At 34.1% G+C, this 17762-nt stretch overlaps 1 protein-coding gene across 1 annotated transcript in view; it reads right to left on the reverse strand.

Moving 5' to 3' along the window:
- Positions 1 to 17762, reverse strand: part of LRP1B (LDL receptor related protein 1B) — a 1787379-nt gene that overhangs the window by 148757 nt on the left and 1620860 nt on the right. Inside the window, exons 67-68 of the mRNA XM_024744102.1 lie at positions 8586 to 8702; positions 1858 to 1964 (exon numbers count right to left, since the gene is read on the reverse strand). Of these exons, the coding sequence (XP_024599870.1) occupies positions 1858 to 1964; positions 8586 to 8702 (224 nt within the window). The remainder of the gene's footprint in view (positions 1 to 1857; positions 1965 to 8585; positions 8703 to 17762) is intronic.

Raw genomic sequence — 17762 nt, forward strand, 5'->3', positions numbered from 1 at the left:
ATGAGAGAAACGGCATGGATAAAGATGTCTACTTTCACGCGAATAAGATTTTGAAAAAGAAGTGTTTGATTTTGTCTACGTATGTTGGACATCTAGTGAACAACATGCAAGACGAAATCACAAGCCTTAAGCAATATATCCCCACCTCTTGATGTTTCACAATTACACGGTGCTGATGGAACATGTTTGTTTTTTGGGTTTTTTTTTTGCGGTACGCGGGCCCCTCACTGCTGTGGCCTCTCCCGTTGCGGAGCACAGGCTCCGGACACGCAGGCCCAGCAGCCATGGCCCACAGGCCCAGGCACTCCGCGGCACGTGGGATCCTCCCGGACCAGGGCACAAACCCGTGTCCCCTGCATCGGCAGGTGGACTCCCAACCACTGCACCACCAGGAAAGCCCCATGGAACACATTTTTTTAAAGAAAACAAAAACAAAACATTTTAATGATATGGATGAATTTATGTGAAATATATTTTCCTCACTGGGAAACATTTGATACAATTTTTGAGTAAATAGATACTAAGGAAATATGTAGCTGAGCAATGTAAGACTTGAACTTCCCTGTGCATTTTAAAAAATTTCATTTTGACTTGTTTTGTGAATAGCCCCATGAATAGAAATAGTATTTTTCATCTTCTCCTAAGTGACCTTTGCAGCCTAAAGGTTTAAGTTTTCTGGACTTCAGGTGAGAAATTAAGTGCATTGGTTTCTAAAATCTAGACTCTTTTACGTGATTAGGGGAATGTTTCCAAGATAGAGCATGGAGAAGAATTGTCCAAACTTGATAAGAATACCTAAAGGCTGGGAAAGATCTGGTTAGTGTGGGCTCTATCATTAATAGAGACCTGCAGTGTCTCCCAAAGAGGCGGGTAATCAGTGGATACTTAAGGAAGTTGAACCTGAAACACAGAAACCTCTAGAGCAGCAGGAGGATTCCTTCTTGCCAAGCCTACAGTCAGCGGGAGGCCCTTCGTGAGGGTAGGTACATATTCGAGTCAATATCATCTAGGGAGGTCTAGGGAGTCACTGTGTACCAGGAGGAGCCATGGTGGCCACTGAGCTCCAGAGACCTCATTTTTCCTTCATCTCTGACTGGTCTTGATTACACAAGTGCTATGTTCCTGATAGTAACACAAGAAATCATTAACAGAGAAAATCACTATTTTCTCATAGTAATCACAGTGATTATTACTGTGTGTCATGTATTATTTTTAAAGCATCATGGAGTGATTAATATCTGTAACACGAATACACAGATGCATAAGTAATGAATTGCGTGAAGTTTTATAAATGTTAGCACAATCTAAGATTACAGAATTATCCAGAGAAATTCTAAACTTTTTCACTTAACTGTGTGTATGTAGAGCTTATTATAAATGGATTGTGATTCATCATCTAAGCTAAGCTAAACCTGCAGTTTCATAAAAATTGATGACCCATATCTAAGTCTATAAGACTATATGTACTGAAGAAAGAGACTGGGGAGAAGAAACTGTTTAAAATGCATAAAAATATTAGTCCTGACTATAAATACTGCAGCAAATTTATGAACAAATTCACAGATGGCAAGGGCATCAGCTATAGGGAATAGGGTTTCCAAACATCTTATTCCCAACCCAGCCATTCACCACTTGAGGTAAAAGAGACTATAAAATTAACTGTCAATAGTAGCACAAGAGCTTTCCCCTGTGCTGGATGTGTGTAGCACGGCGCTTAGATATAATACTTATCTCAGTGTGTCAGGAGCAAAATGCATTCAGAGCTGTCCTTGTCACACTCCTTGAAATGAATAATAATTACGAATGTGAGTTTAAGGAACTGCTTTATTTTTTGTTTGATTTTGCAAAGATGCCTACCTCATCAGAGCCATCTGCACAATCAAAATCTCCATCACACCAAAACCTTGAAGAAACACAGTCCCCACTGGCACAGAGAAAATCTTTCACTGTACAGGTTTGTGGCTCTGGGGACAGAAAAATAGCACAGGGTTACTCTCTTATATACAACTTCATTCTAAAATTTATATGACATACAACATGAGGTAGCATTAAGAAAATAAAGGTTAGCCAAGCAGAACCAATAAATTGTTTAGAAAAAATGTTTCATGAAGGATCTATGGTACATAATATAATGATTTTTCAAATTTATTTTTAAAGTCATGAATAGAAAGTGGCATTATAGAAACAAATTGAAAAAAAGACAAAAGACAAATAGCCTACTGTTTAATAAAAATGCAGCAGGAAAGTAAATTAAAAGGCATAAAAATCTACACATTAAAACAAAACAACAATCTTTTCCAGTTGAAATTCCAAGTCATTTTATGTATTTACTTAAAGCAAGTAAGACATTTTGTTACTCCCTGTGGGTACCCAGGGCTGTTTATTTACTGAAGATTCTAGAATTTGGTTCTTGACTTTTTATTATGTATTCTAATGACTTTCTAATTCTTCAATTTTGTCCCCAGAAAATCCAGAGTTCCTAGAACTAAATTATACATGGGGGTATTATTGGACAGGACTAGGTGGGTAAGGATTGAAGAGGCAGGAGGAGACTCTTTTTTGAAAATTGCCTCTTTATTTATGCAATTGTTTGCTTATGCCCTACATAATTTACCTGCCATTTTAGATAATTTCCCAATTTAATTTAATTATGCTTCACCATATTCCACATAGGACATAAGCCAAATATTGTGACTTGCTATTTGGCTTCATTCCTATGTGGAATATGTTTCATCTGGACAATGAAGTAGGATTGCAGAAATTTGTTCCTGCAAGTAATCAATTCGACTGCTGGGCATCATCTATTGTTTGGTTTTGTTTCTCCAAAGAGAACTGATATCTGGTATGATGAGAGAACCCCTTCTTGTTTTCCCCCAGTCATTAACTGTATTTACAGCTGTCTCACACACAATAATATTCTTGTTCGGATGAAAGAGAAATAGGTAACTGAAATTAAATTTAAGGAATATTCATATGAAGCATAATTTTCTACATAAAGATTGTGCATAATTCAGCCTGTATTTGAATATTGCTCTACACAATCACTAGGTTTCTAGCGAAAACATCTTGAATGTTTGTTATCATGAAGACTCCTACATTTCTATATAAAGACCCCTTCTGAGAACACTGGAAGAGCTGTGAAAAGTGGAATATGTATCAGAGCTTTTTGCTCTGCTCTGGGACTTTAAAATGTGAACTTCAGACTATGAATAAGATAAGATGCTTATCAGTAGCATGATAAGGGGGGACCCACCCTCATTTTTCAATACTCCTTTGTTTAGACAGCGTGACAAGAACAGTTTCTCTTTTTGACTTTGCACTATATTTACACATACTACATTTTAACTTTAAAAACAACTTTATTAATACTAATATTACTAATTATAACAATAATAAAAATTACCAGCTACTGATTTCTTGTTTGTTGTTAGGCACTAGGTGAAGTTAATGCCAAGTACTTGAATTAGCTTGTAAGTTAATATTTACAACTCTGTAAGGTAGGTGCTATCGTTGGATCCTTTTTTAGATGAGTAAATTGAGGCACAGAGAGGATAAGAAATTTACTCCAAATCACCCAGCAGGCAAAAGAGCTAGTATTGAACTTGAACCTAGACAACCGGATACCAGGGCCTATACTTTTACTGCTAGGCCATATCATTGCCTCCTATACCACTGAAGAAGTAATAAGTGCTCACTTATTTCAGGAATCGACATTAGAGCCCTGAAAAGTCAAGTTAATTGTCCAAGGCACATGTCTAGCAATGTCTATTTCACTTTACAATAATAATAAAAGAAAACCCTTTTTCTCTTTTTATCCATCCATACTGAAGCTGTTTCACCCGCCGTCTATTTGCAGACACATGCAGTTTTATTCTCAGGGAAAAGAAATTATAGTAAAATAAATAAATTAATTAATCAATGCTCAATTCATCAAACGATGGTAAATAACATTAAAATATTTTCATTAAATAATAAAGAGAGAGTACATCTAAAACATAGTATATTTAGATGTTTTAAAACAGCAGTAGAATCATTTTATTTCATGGACATGAGGGTATCCAAACAGGATAATTCTTCCTTTAATATTCTAATTTACCTTTATTCTAATTAAAAGCAAGTGTGTTTATCATGTGCTAAGCAGCAATAATTTCACAGGGTTTTACACACTGCTATGGGGAGGGCTGGATGTTGCTGATGCAGGGTTATAAAAAAGTTGTATAGCCAGTAGTTCAAGGCATTTGCCCAATAGTTCCACAAAACATCTGATCTATAGAGACTTGTCTTACAATTGTTAATTATTCCGTTCCAATATGTGTGCAAAGGAACTGAAAGACTTGCTTGGAAAAGCATTTTTCAATACAAACGGAAATTCTGTATGCTTCTACCATGTTTTTTAAAAATGCCAGCAAATCTACTTCTGAATAATAATCCTGAATTATTTATACATACACAAATGACATCAAGGAATGGGGAAGTTAATCTGCTTCTAACTCTCATCTATATGCCTTAGAATTTTTTGCTACTAGTTATCTCAAAAGAAATTCTCTCTTGAGGAAAATGTAATTTTGTTATGAGAGAAGATCCTAAGTGATTGTACTCTCTAATTGTTTATCTTGCCTTTGATCTTTTCAGGATAAAGTAAAAGACCAATTTTTAGAACTTGGTGTGATAGTTGGCACTTTTCTTGTGAAAAAGAACAAATAAACGACTATACCTGAAATCTAACCCATCTGGAAAGAAAATTTAAATGTGACATTTTCCCTAGTATTTCTAAAATGTTTTTCCCACACTAACTTGGTCTGATATCACCTATTCCTCAGATCTAAAATAGATAGGGAATCCCATACATGAACGATTAACAGGTTTTCCATAAATCTCATTTAAACATGCTAGATTCACAGCCAAGAAGCGTTTACAGGGCATGTTTCAGAAGGCTGATTCTATAATAAGGATAAAAAATAAAGGCATAGTATAAATTGGTCACTTCCTTTGATACTAGTGAAGGCACAAACATACTACCTCAGAATTGAAACGAACTATGAGAGCCATCTTGCACAAAACCTAAGAAGCTATATTCAGAAAATAAAAGCAACTTTCAAAGTCACAGAGTTAGTGGCATAGCAGAAAAGCTTCCAGACTCCAATTTCTCCACTGAGTATACTATCATAAACCCTCGGTGATAAGTTCAAAAGTTATATCAATGTGGGTGTGAGCATCTGAGGAGAATTTTTAGAATACAATTAGTATAGCTGACATGCTATACAAAAAATCTTTTCATATAAATTCAGTGTGAAAGTACTAGAAATTCAAATAAGGCAGATGCAGCTTGTCTTTCTACATAAACCTTGATCTAGTTGATCAAATTATTTGATACTTTAAAATCTATTGGAATGCTAGTTACTTCTTAATAATGCAAAGATATGAAATAATTTTATTTTGCACATCAATTACTTAGAAGGCATACACGCTATATATATATTTGTTGCTGATGAAAATAGTAGAGATGTCAAGATTTCTCAAGTATTTCCAAACCTTTGATCCAGATTACAAAATTACTCCAATAACAATGAAACTCTTATTTTTAAGAGCAGAAATCACTGCTGAAGCAAAGTGTCTCTGCTGAACACTTAACAAGGGAAATGATCATCATCAGATGATGAAATGACAATGGACTAATTACCTTATGTAGATATAAAACATTAGAAAGCATATTAAACTAAAACATAACTGGCTGTTAATTGCTCCACTGCTATTCCAGCTCTTCCCATATCTATGGCCGGAATGTTTCCAATACAATTTAAAACATTAATTCATTATATATGATTCACAAACAAAGAAGTCCAAAAGAAAATTTTAAAATACATTGCTAATATTATAAATATGTGTCAGGCACTGTGTTAGACCATGGTACATAGCCCTACTCCTTAGACCATCTCCAGACATTTAAGTAGGAACTCAGATAAATGTGATAAAGAAATAAGTGAGGCAATGGAATGCAAGCGAATGTTGTGTGATAGTATGCAGGCCTGTAAAAAAAAAGAAAAGCATGTTGCTATAGTATAAGGCCAATTTACTATCTCTGGTATGTTTCACTACTTAATAAGAGCTAACAATAAATGACAAAATGTGCACTAAAATGCATATCGTTGACTAATAACATTTAAAAAACATAATAACATTATACCACTGTCCTTTTGGGTATATTTTTGTCATCTATATATATTATAATTATATATATAAAATTGTGTGATGTATATAATATAGTCATAATTACAATATATATTATAATTATGTGTATATAATTATAATAGTTCTGTTGTAATTATATACATATTATTATAATAATTTCAATTGATAATAAGATATTGGAAATATCTTGAAAGCATTTTATACAGCAACAGTATTTTTTCTAAGGCTGACTTCTACAGGACTAGTCTCTTGGTGTTCCCTATAGATATACTGTATTTTTTCTTCTCATTCTTCAGAGACGCAGCTTCTGTCTATGTGGAACTGGCATTTTCAATGCTTAAATCTTCCCATTTTTCTGGCCTAGTCAAGATGGTATCTTCAAACATCACTCAATGACGTAGAGCCCATGATCCTTTCTCTTACATATTCTTACATGTTTAACATGTTACCCACTCTGATACTTATCCTGTGTAGGCCTTCTATTCTTCCATGTCACAACTATAACATGCTTCATTCCTGTTCACTGTCATCTCTCCTCTGCAAATTCATCAATATTACTTGTCTTAGTCACAAGCTCAGAGTGAGTAGGAACTAAGAGATACACACATAACTGGGTATTTTATACTGCAATGCTTGATACTGCAGTCAATTCCCTTGCTTTTTCTTAAGGGCTCTGTGGCTACAATGATTTATCACTAAGTTTCCACGGTGACAAGTGAGAGGCAATGTTCCTTCTCCTTGCTTTCTTGCATCAGAAGATGACTTTTAGGAGATGTCAGCAAAATGATATTCAGCCCCTTAAGAAACCCCAGGAGACTCAGAAGTGAGCTTTCTCAACCCTTCATTCTTCTTTATTTCTCATTAAAGCAGTAACCTAACTTCTCACACAATTTAAATTACCACTTGAATAAAGAGTCTTCCAAGATGTGAGTCTCCTGTGTTGCCTTCCCACCTACCCTCTCTTGTTTTCAATATCCTTCAGTCACAGGCATTTCCTCTCAGGTATATTATTGATAACTAACACTAAATGTATCCAAAAGTAAGCTAAGTAGTTATCTGTGTATTTAAGCTCTGAAATATAAATAAAATAAATTAAAAGTATATAATAATTGTTTCTTTTTTATATTTCTCCTCTATTCTTACCACCATCACCCCATTAGACTTTTATTTTAATCACTGGACAGAATCTGAAAACATGCTATATAAAAATTGTTTTTTTAATTACTGATTAAAGGAATCTAGAACACTCTAATGACTCTCTGCAATACTCTTTACCTTTCTCAAGAGTACAATCAGTTGGGAGATATCTATGTGAAGAGGGAGTAATAATAGTAATACTTTCTATATTCAAAGTATTTCATAATCATAATGATCCAGAGATTTCATAATTAATGTACCTGATACTCAAACACTATACAGATTAAGTTCTGAAAGTTATTCAAAACATTAGTTGACATTTTGCAAACTGAACATCCAAGTGGCGTATTAAAGCTGTGACTTTACTAATCGTATGCTTTTAAATAATATATCCCCATGCTTTAATATAACAATTCCTATTTTGTCTCCTGTATCTTGGGAAATGAATGCTCTAAATCCAATGCATAAGAGTAGACATTATTGTTATCATAAAATCCTTTTTGGAAGTAGCAGAATGTAAATATTTAATCAATGGAATTTGATTATTATCTTATTTTGAACATGATTATATTGCCTCTTTATTTAAACAGCAGCATAAGAAAGTGCCAGTAAGAAATACGTTCAGAAATTAATGCTAGAAGATAGAGATACTATCACAATTTTACATACTGTCATGCTTCTTAGAAAATAAAATTGTTGGTTAATTAATGTCTTTTAAATTTATTACATAAAAATGCAGGAGGCAGATGATGATAATAGTTTTATTCTATTTTGAGAGAAAAGCATCCTGAATACATATGGTGTTCACCACTCCAGAGAGAATAAATGATATTTCACTGAAAGATGCTCTTGGGTGAATTTGTAGTGTAAAAGGATTTGAGACAAATAAAATGAATTCCACCCATTAAAGAATGATATGTTTTGTACTGTCTCCATATCATTCAGCTCTTCGTATGAATTTGCATCAAGGGCTACCTTCATTGCATACTAATGTGTTGCATTAAACCTCATGATACTTTCATACTAATTCTGATAAATGTAAGAAAATAACTCCCAGGATGAGCATTTCAATAATTCTACCGTTTGAGATTTAGGTCAATTTAGTCTGAATATTCTTGTTCAAATGTGAATATATGTATAAAAATGTGAGCTGCAGGACAGACAGGTTCAAATTCATACCTTAACCGAACTAAAAATTGCTATCCTGCTTATTGAATATGCTGTCAAGCTTGCAACGTTCTCAAGCAAGAGTTACTTACTACAGTTTTCTTCATCTGAATTATCACTGCAGTCATTTTGGCTATCACACCACCAGTGATCTGGAATACAGTTGTTGTTTTTACACTGGAATTCATGAGGACCACAAGTCTTTTTATCTGTAATGGAAAGAACCAGAATTTGCATCATTGACTTCCATAAAGACATCCCTTACGACGTCCTCACTGCCATGTCAAATCCAGGGGACATGATATTTCCTCAGATCTCAAGTCATTTACTAACTGAGAGCATCCCTAGGAAAAATTGAAGGCAAGTTCTGAATAAAATTTCATTGTGAGCTAATTACAAAGTAACTGATTGGACCACCACTCAAAGTCAACACAAATCGATCAGTAAAAATAAAGATCAAAATTATCTAAAACTACCTTTCTCTTTAGGACACTCATTTCCTAAGCCACCTTCTATTTCTGATATAAAGCAGCAGCTATAAAGAAATTATTAAACTCTGATTGTTATCTTGTCTTCCTCCCTTATGAGTTCTTACTCAAAATCTACCTGTGGTCAGCTGATCTAAACTCATAGGTTGTAATAGCGCCTAATGTGTACAGACCTTGAAAATTCTTAAAGTACCATTTCACTTAAACCTCTAAATAATCCCACTGAGTATCAGGAGATGTATTAACTAGCCCTTCACTTTACAAATGACAAAACAGATACTCTTAGAAGTTTAAGAACTTGATGCATTTTCACTACTTTTAAATGGCACAGCCAATATCAAAAAAGTGTGCTTTGACTCCTGATTTAGTGTTCTTTACAACAAACCTGTGTCCATAGGACCCAGAATCAAAATTCATGCAATAAGAATTTATGCAAGTTTAGGTCATATATTTTAAAATTTTCATAAGAGTAATATCCAACTGTTTATAATCTATGGCAGCACTTCTTAAACTTTAATGTGTCTACATATTAATTAGTTGGGAATTTTGCTAAAATGGAGATTGTGATTGAGTAGATCTGGAATTCTAACAAGTTCTCTAAGTGACAACATCATCTTCGGTCTATGGCACACACTGAGTATCAAGGGTCAAAAGCATCAAGATGGCATAAATTCAAATACATAAAATAATAAGAGTAACAATGTCATTGCACAATTTAGGATACATTTTTCTTTCACATACTTAGATCAACTCCTTATTCTCAGCCATGTTAGAGATGGACAGTGAAGTGTTCAACGATTCAGATTAGTAAAATAAATTAACTAAAGGAGAAGATAAGCTGTTTGGTGGTGCTTGCTACTCTTTACTTCAGAATGCATCTTATAAAATTCAGATTTAAATAAGATTATGAAAACAAAAGTGATTTAGGTTTAATTATGAAAATTAAGTAATGATCATATATTGAAGATCCAGCCTACCTCTTGTGTAAGCATTTTCATAAACATGATCAAACTCAACCTTCAAAACATCCCTAAGAAGTACTATTATATGCATTTAAATAAATGAGAAAAATAAGAAAGGGTTTAACTGATTTCTCAAATTTTACAAAGGTCTTAAATGGCAAAGGAGGAATTTATATACAGATCCTTCTCAAGAAACATTTTGCATTTTGTAGAAATTCTCAGGATAGATTTCAAATGCATTGTTCTACTAATAAGTGTATATTATATATAGCCTAATATATATATATATGCATATAGATAGATAGATATTAATAGATAGATAGAGAGAGAATATTTCCCTGCCTCTCTTCCATCCTGCCTGCCTACCTGCCTATCTGCTAATGATTACTCAGAACCTAATTTGTGTCACTGTGTTGAGTGCTGTGTTTTGTAATATATCCTTTTTGCCTGTGTTATACCTCACTTTAGATTTAAAAATTGGTTTAAAATCTACAGAAGTTCTAATGTAGTATTATGTACATCTCAATCAAGCAATATGTTAGGATGATTGGAACTTAAATAATAAGCCTTGAAAATATGGGATTTGATACTGAAATATTTAGATGGTTATTTCATATTGTCAATTAAAACAAACTCCTCTGAAACTACTACTCTAGGTAAGATTAGTTTTATTTATTCCCATACCCATACACAAAAATTAATCTGAGATGATCATAAATGTAATATAAAGCTTCTAGAATATAAGAAGATATTTTCATAACCTTGGAGTAGGCAAAGATTTCTTAGAACACACAAAATAATAATAAGAGAAAAATTGGTAAATTGAACTTAACCAAAATTGAATTTTTTTATTCTTTAAAAGACATCATTGAGAAAATGAATTGGCAAATTTTTCTTCACATTCAAAAGTGAAATATTGGAAATATGGAGTTTCTGTTGCTCTTGCTAATGTTCTTTTGTAATCATCACTATCTATCTTCCAGTTCAGGAAACATGATGATTACAGACAGTTTGGTAACATGCAATGACTTTTGTTACAAAAAAAGTGAGTAATATAGTCACAGAAACACTGAGGCAAAAAAAAAAACTGTAAGAAGTTGAGCCTCCGTCATGGTATCTCCTTGTTTCCTTGTGTTCCAGATGATAATGCTGTAGGGTCAGAAGTATGGTGTTAGAAGTGGAGTTAGAACTGGAGCACCTTCTTTTGTAGAAAAGCTTGTCTCATCTTGGTGGTAGAATAACCATCTGTTAACTATCAAAGCATAACTTCTCTCTGTAGATGTCATTATGTTCTTTCTATAAATCAACCTTATAGTTTTTATCTCTCACTCTAAATCCCCCTCCAGGTCTCTGTTAGCATCATATGGAAATGAATACCTATATATGCTGCTCACAAATATTCTAAACCTCGTTGACTGGTCATAAATTCTGGAACAGTGATGATACAAGGAAATATATTCTCTTCCTTATGTTCTATAGTAGGTAGGATTTATTGGCACATACTTTTTGGCTGAAATGAACATAATAGATATAAAACATTATTGTTGACTTTTTTTGTCCTTTTGAAACTACTATATCCACCCCTGGTGAAGCTGTTATTCATGGGCTATTGCCTCCTCTGTCACAGGGGAGGACCATATGACCCAAGGTGGCCTCATCCCCTAGACCACAATTGGTCCACAACAGTCATGTTATTGATATTTACAATAATATTTTACAGCTTAAACCTGAAAGATGATTATTCTTCCTTAGCATTAAAGAGGTATGGAGGAGGGCAGTGCAGAGATTGTATGGTGGCTAGATGTCCTAAGGAACACAGATTTCTATCATTCTGCTCCACCATCCATCCTAACTAATGGCTACCATTTTTCTTAGTCATTTCATGGCCCAAGATGACTACTAGTGCTTGAGTCATCACCTTGCAGGCCTGAAGGAGTAACGGCAGAAAGGCAAAAGAAGAAGTCTTTTTACTTTAAGAAAACTCCCTTAACGTATTCTTCCTGGAAGTTCCACTCAATACTTCTGCTTACATTTCAATGGTCAGAACTTAGTCACGTGACAATATCTAGCTTCAAGGGGAGATGGGAAATGTGATGACATTCTGAACAGCAATGTGTCAACAAAAGACTTAACGCTCTGTTTCTAAGGGGAAAGTGAAAAAATGGGTATATTGATAGGCAATTTAGGAGTCTCTGTCAATACGTAAACAAGACTGATTAAAGCAATTTGAGGTGATTTCCATGGCTACTGAAAGAGAGAACATTTCTTTCCTTTCAAGATTGCAAGTATTATAACCTCAAGTTGCCATGGGTCATTTAAAAACCATGTAGAGAGTACCCATCTCAGAAGCCAACATAAGGAATAGTTTAGAACTGGAGAAAAAGAAGATAAGGCTCTTGTGACTCTATGTGAATACTTGGATCCAAATTGTGCCTGAAGTCAATTCCATCCACTCCTTGGAAACAAGGCAGAAAATTTATTTTCCCACTGGTTTGTGCTGAATTTCTTTTGTTTACAGACAAGAGTCCTAACTAATGCAAATACCATACTATATTTTGCTTAGAAATAGTATGGACTCTTATTTGTATTTTTTTCTGTATGTGCTGATTTACATAATTCCCAAGCTATTTCATTGGTTTATAATTATTTGGGAAAATCATTCTCTTTCCACAAGAAGTCTCAAAATCAGTCTCTATTTAGAAGTGATTTGTAAACTCAGGTTTCCATGAAAATGGGAGATGGTACACCTTTTTTTGAGCATATTCTCTACATGACCAACATGATTACAGCATTTAGTGATACTGATTATCTGGAAAACTGCAGGTTGCCTTGCATTGTAAAGTGTATGGTGGATCTGAAAATTAATTTCATGTTACTTCTCATCAATCAGGGTAATATTCCTCAATGAGCACTTACATGCACAACCTGTTCTTCTAGGGGAAGTGGCAATAATGTGTGGATGCACCAACAGTTGAAAAACAATGCCAACTGCAGCATGTCCCCATGGGATTCTCCTACTTCTGTTTTGCTTTTGAATTATTAATTTTTAAAAAAAGTTTTACATTATTCTTCCAGGTAGAGAAGAGAAAGCTTTATAAAGTAAAACAAATTAACAATGACATGTTTTCTTTATAAATAGATGAATCTATAATAAGCTAGCTCTCTAGAAGCTCCAATAATGACATTTTAAAAATTGCATGTCAATACAATGTAATTTTCAGTGGAAATTTTTTGAATTCACATTATGCAGCTTCAGAAAGTGTCATATTACATCCTGTAATGCCATCTATCGCATTTGACAAGAATTTGTGTTTTTTTTTTCTTATTTAGAAATTTGTATTATAATGTTATGGGCATGAAACGAGGGGAAGTAGTTATTATCCCATCTTTTGTCAACACCCTCTGTACGTCATCTGCCAAACCCCTACAATTCCATTCATCATTCTCTTTTCAACAGTCTGTAGTCATGACAGATTGTATGTTAATACTGTACAAACAAATTTACATTTGTGATTCACAGATGAAGAGGAACCCAAATCTCCATAATACGAAGGTATGAGTAGGGTATTTCTCTTCAGCTATTCCTGAGCCTTGGTTAGAGATTCTGGTAGTCACCGTCTAACAATTCTACTTACGCTCCCTCTTCCAGCTTAAGAGAAAAACAAAATAAGCCTCTTCCTGCATTTTTCTAAATAATGATTCTATGTTTTATTTTAAAAGCAAACTAAAAGCAATTTGAGGCAATTAAAAAGTAAGTCTACCAAAATATTTCTTAATATACAGTTGATTACATTTGTCTATTTGGTCTGACCCTATTGATTAAGAGTCAACAGACAATTGCTCAATTTTGGATAGACAACAACAGACCCTGATTTGATTTGGGCAATGAGGCATACACAGTGGAAGAAGCAGAGCATTAAAGGCAGAACTTGATTTGAATCTTAATTATGGTTCTTACTCGTGTGTAACCTACGGTAGTAATTATTTGTCTTCTTTGTGCCTCAATTTCCAGAAGGCTAAAAACTGAAGGAAAATACATAAAGCATTGAAATGAAACCTGGCTTCATAAGTAGTAACTAGTGACAATTAAGTAATAGTAACATATTTTGGAAAGTGTTTAGTGAATTTAGTTAGAAATGTCAGAAAAATGTGTTAATGAATTTGTAGCAAACTATTCAAATATTTACCAAATTTTTCTTTTTTAACACTTCTATTTGGTAGTTTTCATTTGATATCATTTATTACCTTAATACTTTGAAAAGTCAAGGCCCAAATACACACACACACACACACATATATATACACATATACAGAAATGGAACACTTCAATCACTTCATCACTTATTCAATGTGCTCTCAGTTTTTCAGGATTTTGATATTGTCGAATTTTCTCACTATAATACTTTTAATTTGTGTATAAATTCATGGAGAAATGGACTAAAATATAAATATTTTTAACTTTCTCGTATTGATAGTACTTTGATTTTAGTATTTCTAGTATTGAGTGGCATAATTATTTCTCATACAACTTTTTTTTTTTATGTTTTTATTGGTGTATAATTGCTTTACAATGGTGTGTTAGTTTCTGCTTTATAACAAGGTGAATCAGTTACACATATACATATATCCCCATATCTCTTCCCTCTTGCATCTCACTCCCTCCCACCCTCCTTATCCCACCCTTCTAGCTGGTCACAAAGCACCAAGCTGATCTCCCTGTGCTATGCGACTGCTTCCCACTAGCTATCTATTTTACATTTGGTAGTATTTATATGTCCATATGTACACTACCACTCTCTCACTTTGTCCCAGCTTACCCTTCCCCCTCCTCTTGTCCTCAAGTCTATTCTCTAGTAGGTCTGTGTCTTTATTCTCGTCTTACCCCTAGGTACTTCATGACCATTTTTTTGTTTTGTTTTGTTTTTAGATTCCATATATATGCATTAGCACACGGTATTTGTTTTTTTCTTTCTGACTTACTTCATTCTGTATAACAGACTCTAGGTCCATCCACCTGACTACAAATAACTCAATTTTGTTCCATTTTATGGCTGAGTAATATTCCATTGTCTATATGTGCCATATTTTCTTTATCCATTCATCTGTCAGTGGACACTTAGGTTGCTTCCATGTCCTGGTTATTGTAAACATGGGCTTTCTATCCTGTTCCATTGATCTATATTTCTGGTTTTGTGCCAGTACCATACTGTCTTGAATACTGTAACTTTGTAGGATAGTCTGAAGTCAGGGAGTCTGATTCCTCCAGCTCCGTTTTTCATTCTCCAGATTGCTTTGGCTATTCGGGGTCTTTTGTGTTTCCACACAAATTGTGAAATACTTAGTTCTAGCTCTGTGAAAAATGCCAGTGGTAGTTTGATAGGGATTGCATTGAATCTGTAGATTGCTTTGGGTAGTAGAGTCATTTTCACAATGTTGATTCATCTGATTTGAGTCTTCTCCCTTTTTTTCTTTATGAGTCTGGCTAATGGTTTATCAATTTTGTTTACTTCTCAAAGATCCAGCTTTTAGCTTTATTGATCTTTACTATCATTTCCTTCATTTCTTTTTCACTTATTTCTGATCTGCTCTTTATGATTTCTTTCCTTCTGCTAACTTTGGGGTTTTTTTGTTCTTCTTTCTCTAATTGCTTTGGATGTAAGGTTACATTGTTTATTCGAGATGCTTCTTGTTTCTTAAGATAGGATTGTATTGCTATAAACTCTCTTAGAACTGCTTTTGCTGCATCCCATAGGTTTTGGGTCATCGTGTTTTCATTGCCATTTGTTTCTAGGTACTTTTGATTTCCTCTTTGATTTCTTCAGTGATCTCTTGGTTATTAAGTAGTGTATTGTTTAGCCTCCATGTGTTTGCATTTTTTCCTGTAATTGATATCTAGTCCCATAGTGTTGTGGTCGGAAAAGATACTTGATATGATTTCAATTTTCTTAAATTTACCAAGGCTTGATTTGTGCCTCAAGATATGATCTATCCTGGAGAATGTTCCATGAGCACTTGAGAAGAAGTGTGTATTCTTTTGTTTTTGGAAGGAATGTCCTATGAATATCAATTAAGTCCATCTTGTTTAATGTATCATTTAAAGCTTGTGTTTCCTTTTTTCATTTTGGATGATCTGTCCAGTGATGAAAGTCGGGTGTTAAAGTCCCCTACTATGATTGTTTTACTGTCAATTTCCCCTTTTATGGCTGTCAGTATTTGCCTTATGTATTGAGGTGCCCTAGGTTGGGTGCATAAGTATTTACAATTATTATATCTGCTTCTTGGATCGATCCCTCGATGATTATGTTGTGTCCTTCTTTGTCTCTTGTAATAGTCTTTGTTTTAAAGTCTATTTTGTCTTATATGAGAATTGCTACTCCAGCTTTCTTTTGATTTCCATTTGCATGGAATATCTTTTTCCATCCCCTCACTTTCAGTCTGTATGTGTCCCTAGGTCTGAAGTGGGTCTCTTGTAGACAGCGTATATACAGGTCTTCTTTTTGTATCCATTCAGCCAGTCTATGTCTTTTGGTTGGAGCATTTAATCCATTTACATTCAACGTAATTATCGATATGTATGTTCCTATTACCATTTTGTAAATTGTTTTGGGTTTGTTATTGTAGGTATTTTCCTTCTCTTGTGTTTCCTGCCTAGAGAAGTTCATTGAGCATTTGCTGTAAAGCTGGCTCGGTGGTGCTGAATTCTCTTAGCTTTCACTTGTCTGTAAAGGTTTTAATTTCTCTGTCAAATCTGAATCAGATCCTTGCTGGATAGAGTAATCTTGGTTGTAGATTTTTCCCTTTCATCACTTTAAATATGTCCTGCCAGTCCCTTCTGGCTTGCAGAGTTTCTGCTGAAAGATCAGCTGTTAACCTTATGTGGAGTCCCTTGTATGTTATTTGTTGTTTTTCCCTAGCTGCTTTTAATATTTTTTCTTTGTATTTAATTTTTGATAGTTTGGTTAATATGTGTCTTGGTGTGTTTCTTCTTGGATTTACCCTGTCTGGGACTCTCTGTGCTTCCTGGACTTGATTAACTATTTCCTTACACATATTAGGGAAGTTTTCAACTATAATCTCTTCAAATATTTTCTCAGTCACTTTCTTTTTCCCTTCTCCTTCTGGGACCCCTATAATTCGAATGTTGGTGTGTTTAATATTGTCCCACAGTTCTCTGAGACTGTCCTCAATTCTTTTCATTCTTTTTTCTTTTTTTCTGCTCTGCAGTAGTTATTTCTACTATTTTATCTTCCAGGTCTTCTGGAAGAATGGATAGATAAGACTTTGTTTGCCATCATAGACAGAAATATTTAGTATGCAACTAGAACACAGTTTTTGTTTATCTTCTCCTCAATACCCTAAATACCTTAGAGAAGCCATAGTTTAGATGGTTTAGAATGCTTAGGAGAAACACTGTTTTTTATCTGGAGGAAAGGGTATATGAAGAAAAAGCATGTTTTAGCAATACCATTTTCTGGTGGCCAATCGCACTTTCTGCTAAGGTACTTCAAGTCTCTATTGTCATATCATGCCGTATTTTCATATGTAAAATCATTTCAACAGAGCAGATTATGGAAAGTCATGATAATAACATAGAGTCTATTTTTAAGGACCCAACTGACAGGCTGTAAGGAAATTACTGAAAAAGGATAAAAAGAGGAAGTGGAAATAGTTGTGCTAGATGATAGTGACCAAAACTTTTCAATCTTAGGCTGTGATCTAATTATGTGGATATACAGTAGGATACCCTCTTGGCCCTTACATACTTATACAGTCTTCAAGATTCCCTTTTGTCAACTTTTTTTTCCTTTAAAATGAATTT

This window comes from Neophocaena asiaeorientalis, unplaced genomic scaffold (genome assembly GCF_003031525.2).
Source record: "Neophocaena asiaeorientalis asiaeorientalis breed wild unplaced genomic scaffold, Neophocaena_asiaeorientalis_V1.1 scaffold11, whole genome shotgun sequence".
In the NCBI taxonomy this organism is placed as follows: domain Eukaryota; kingdom Metazoa; phylum Chordata; class Mammalia; order Artiodactyla; family Phocoenidae; genus Neophocaena; species Neophocaena asiaeorientalis.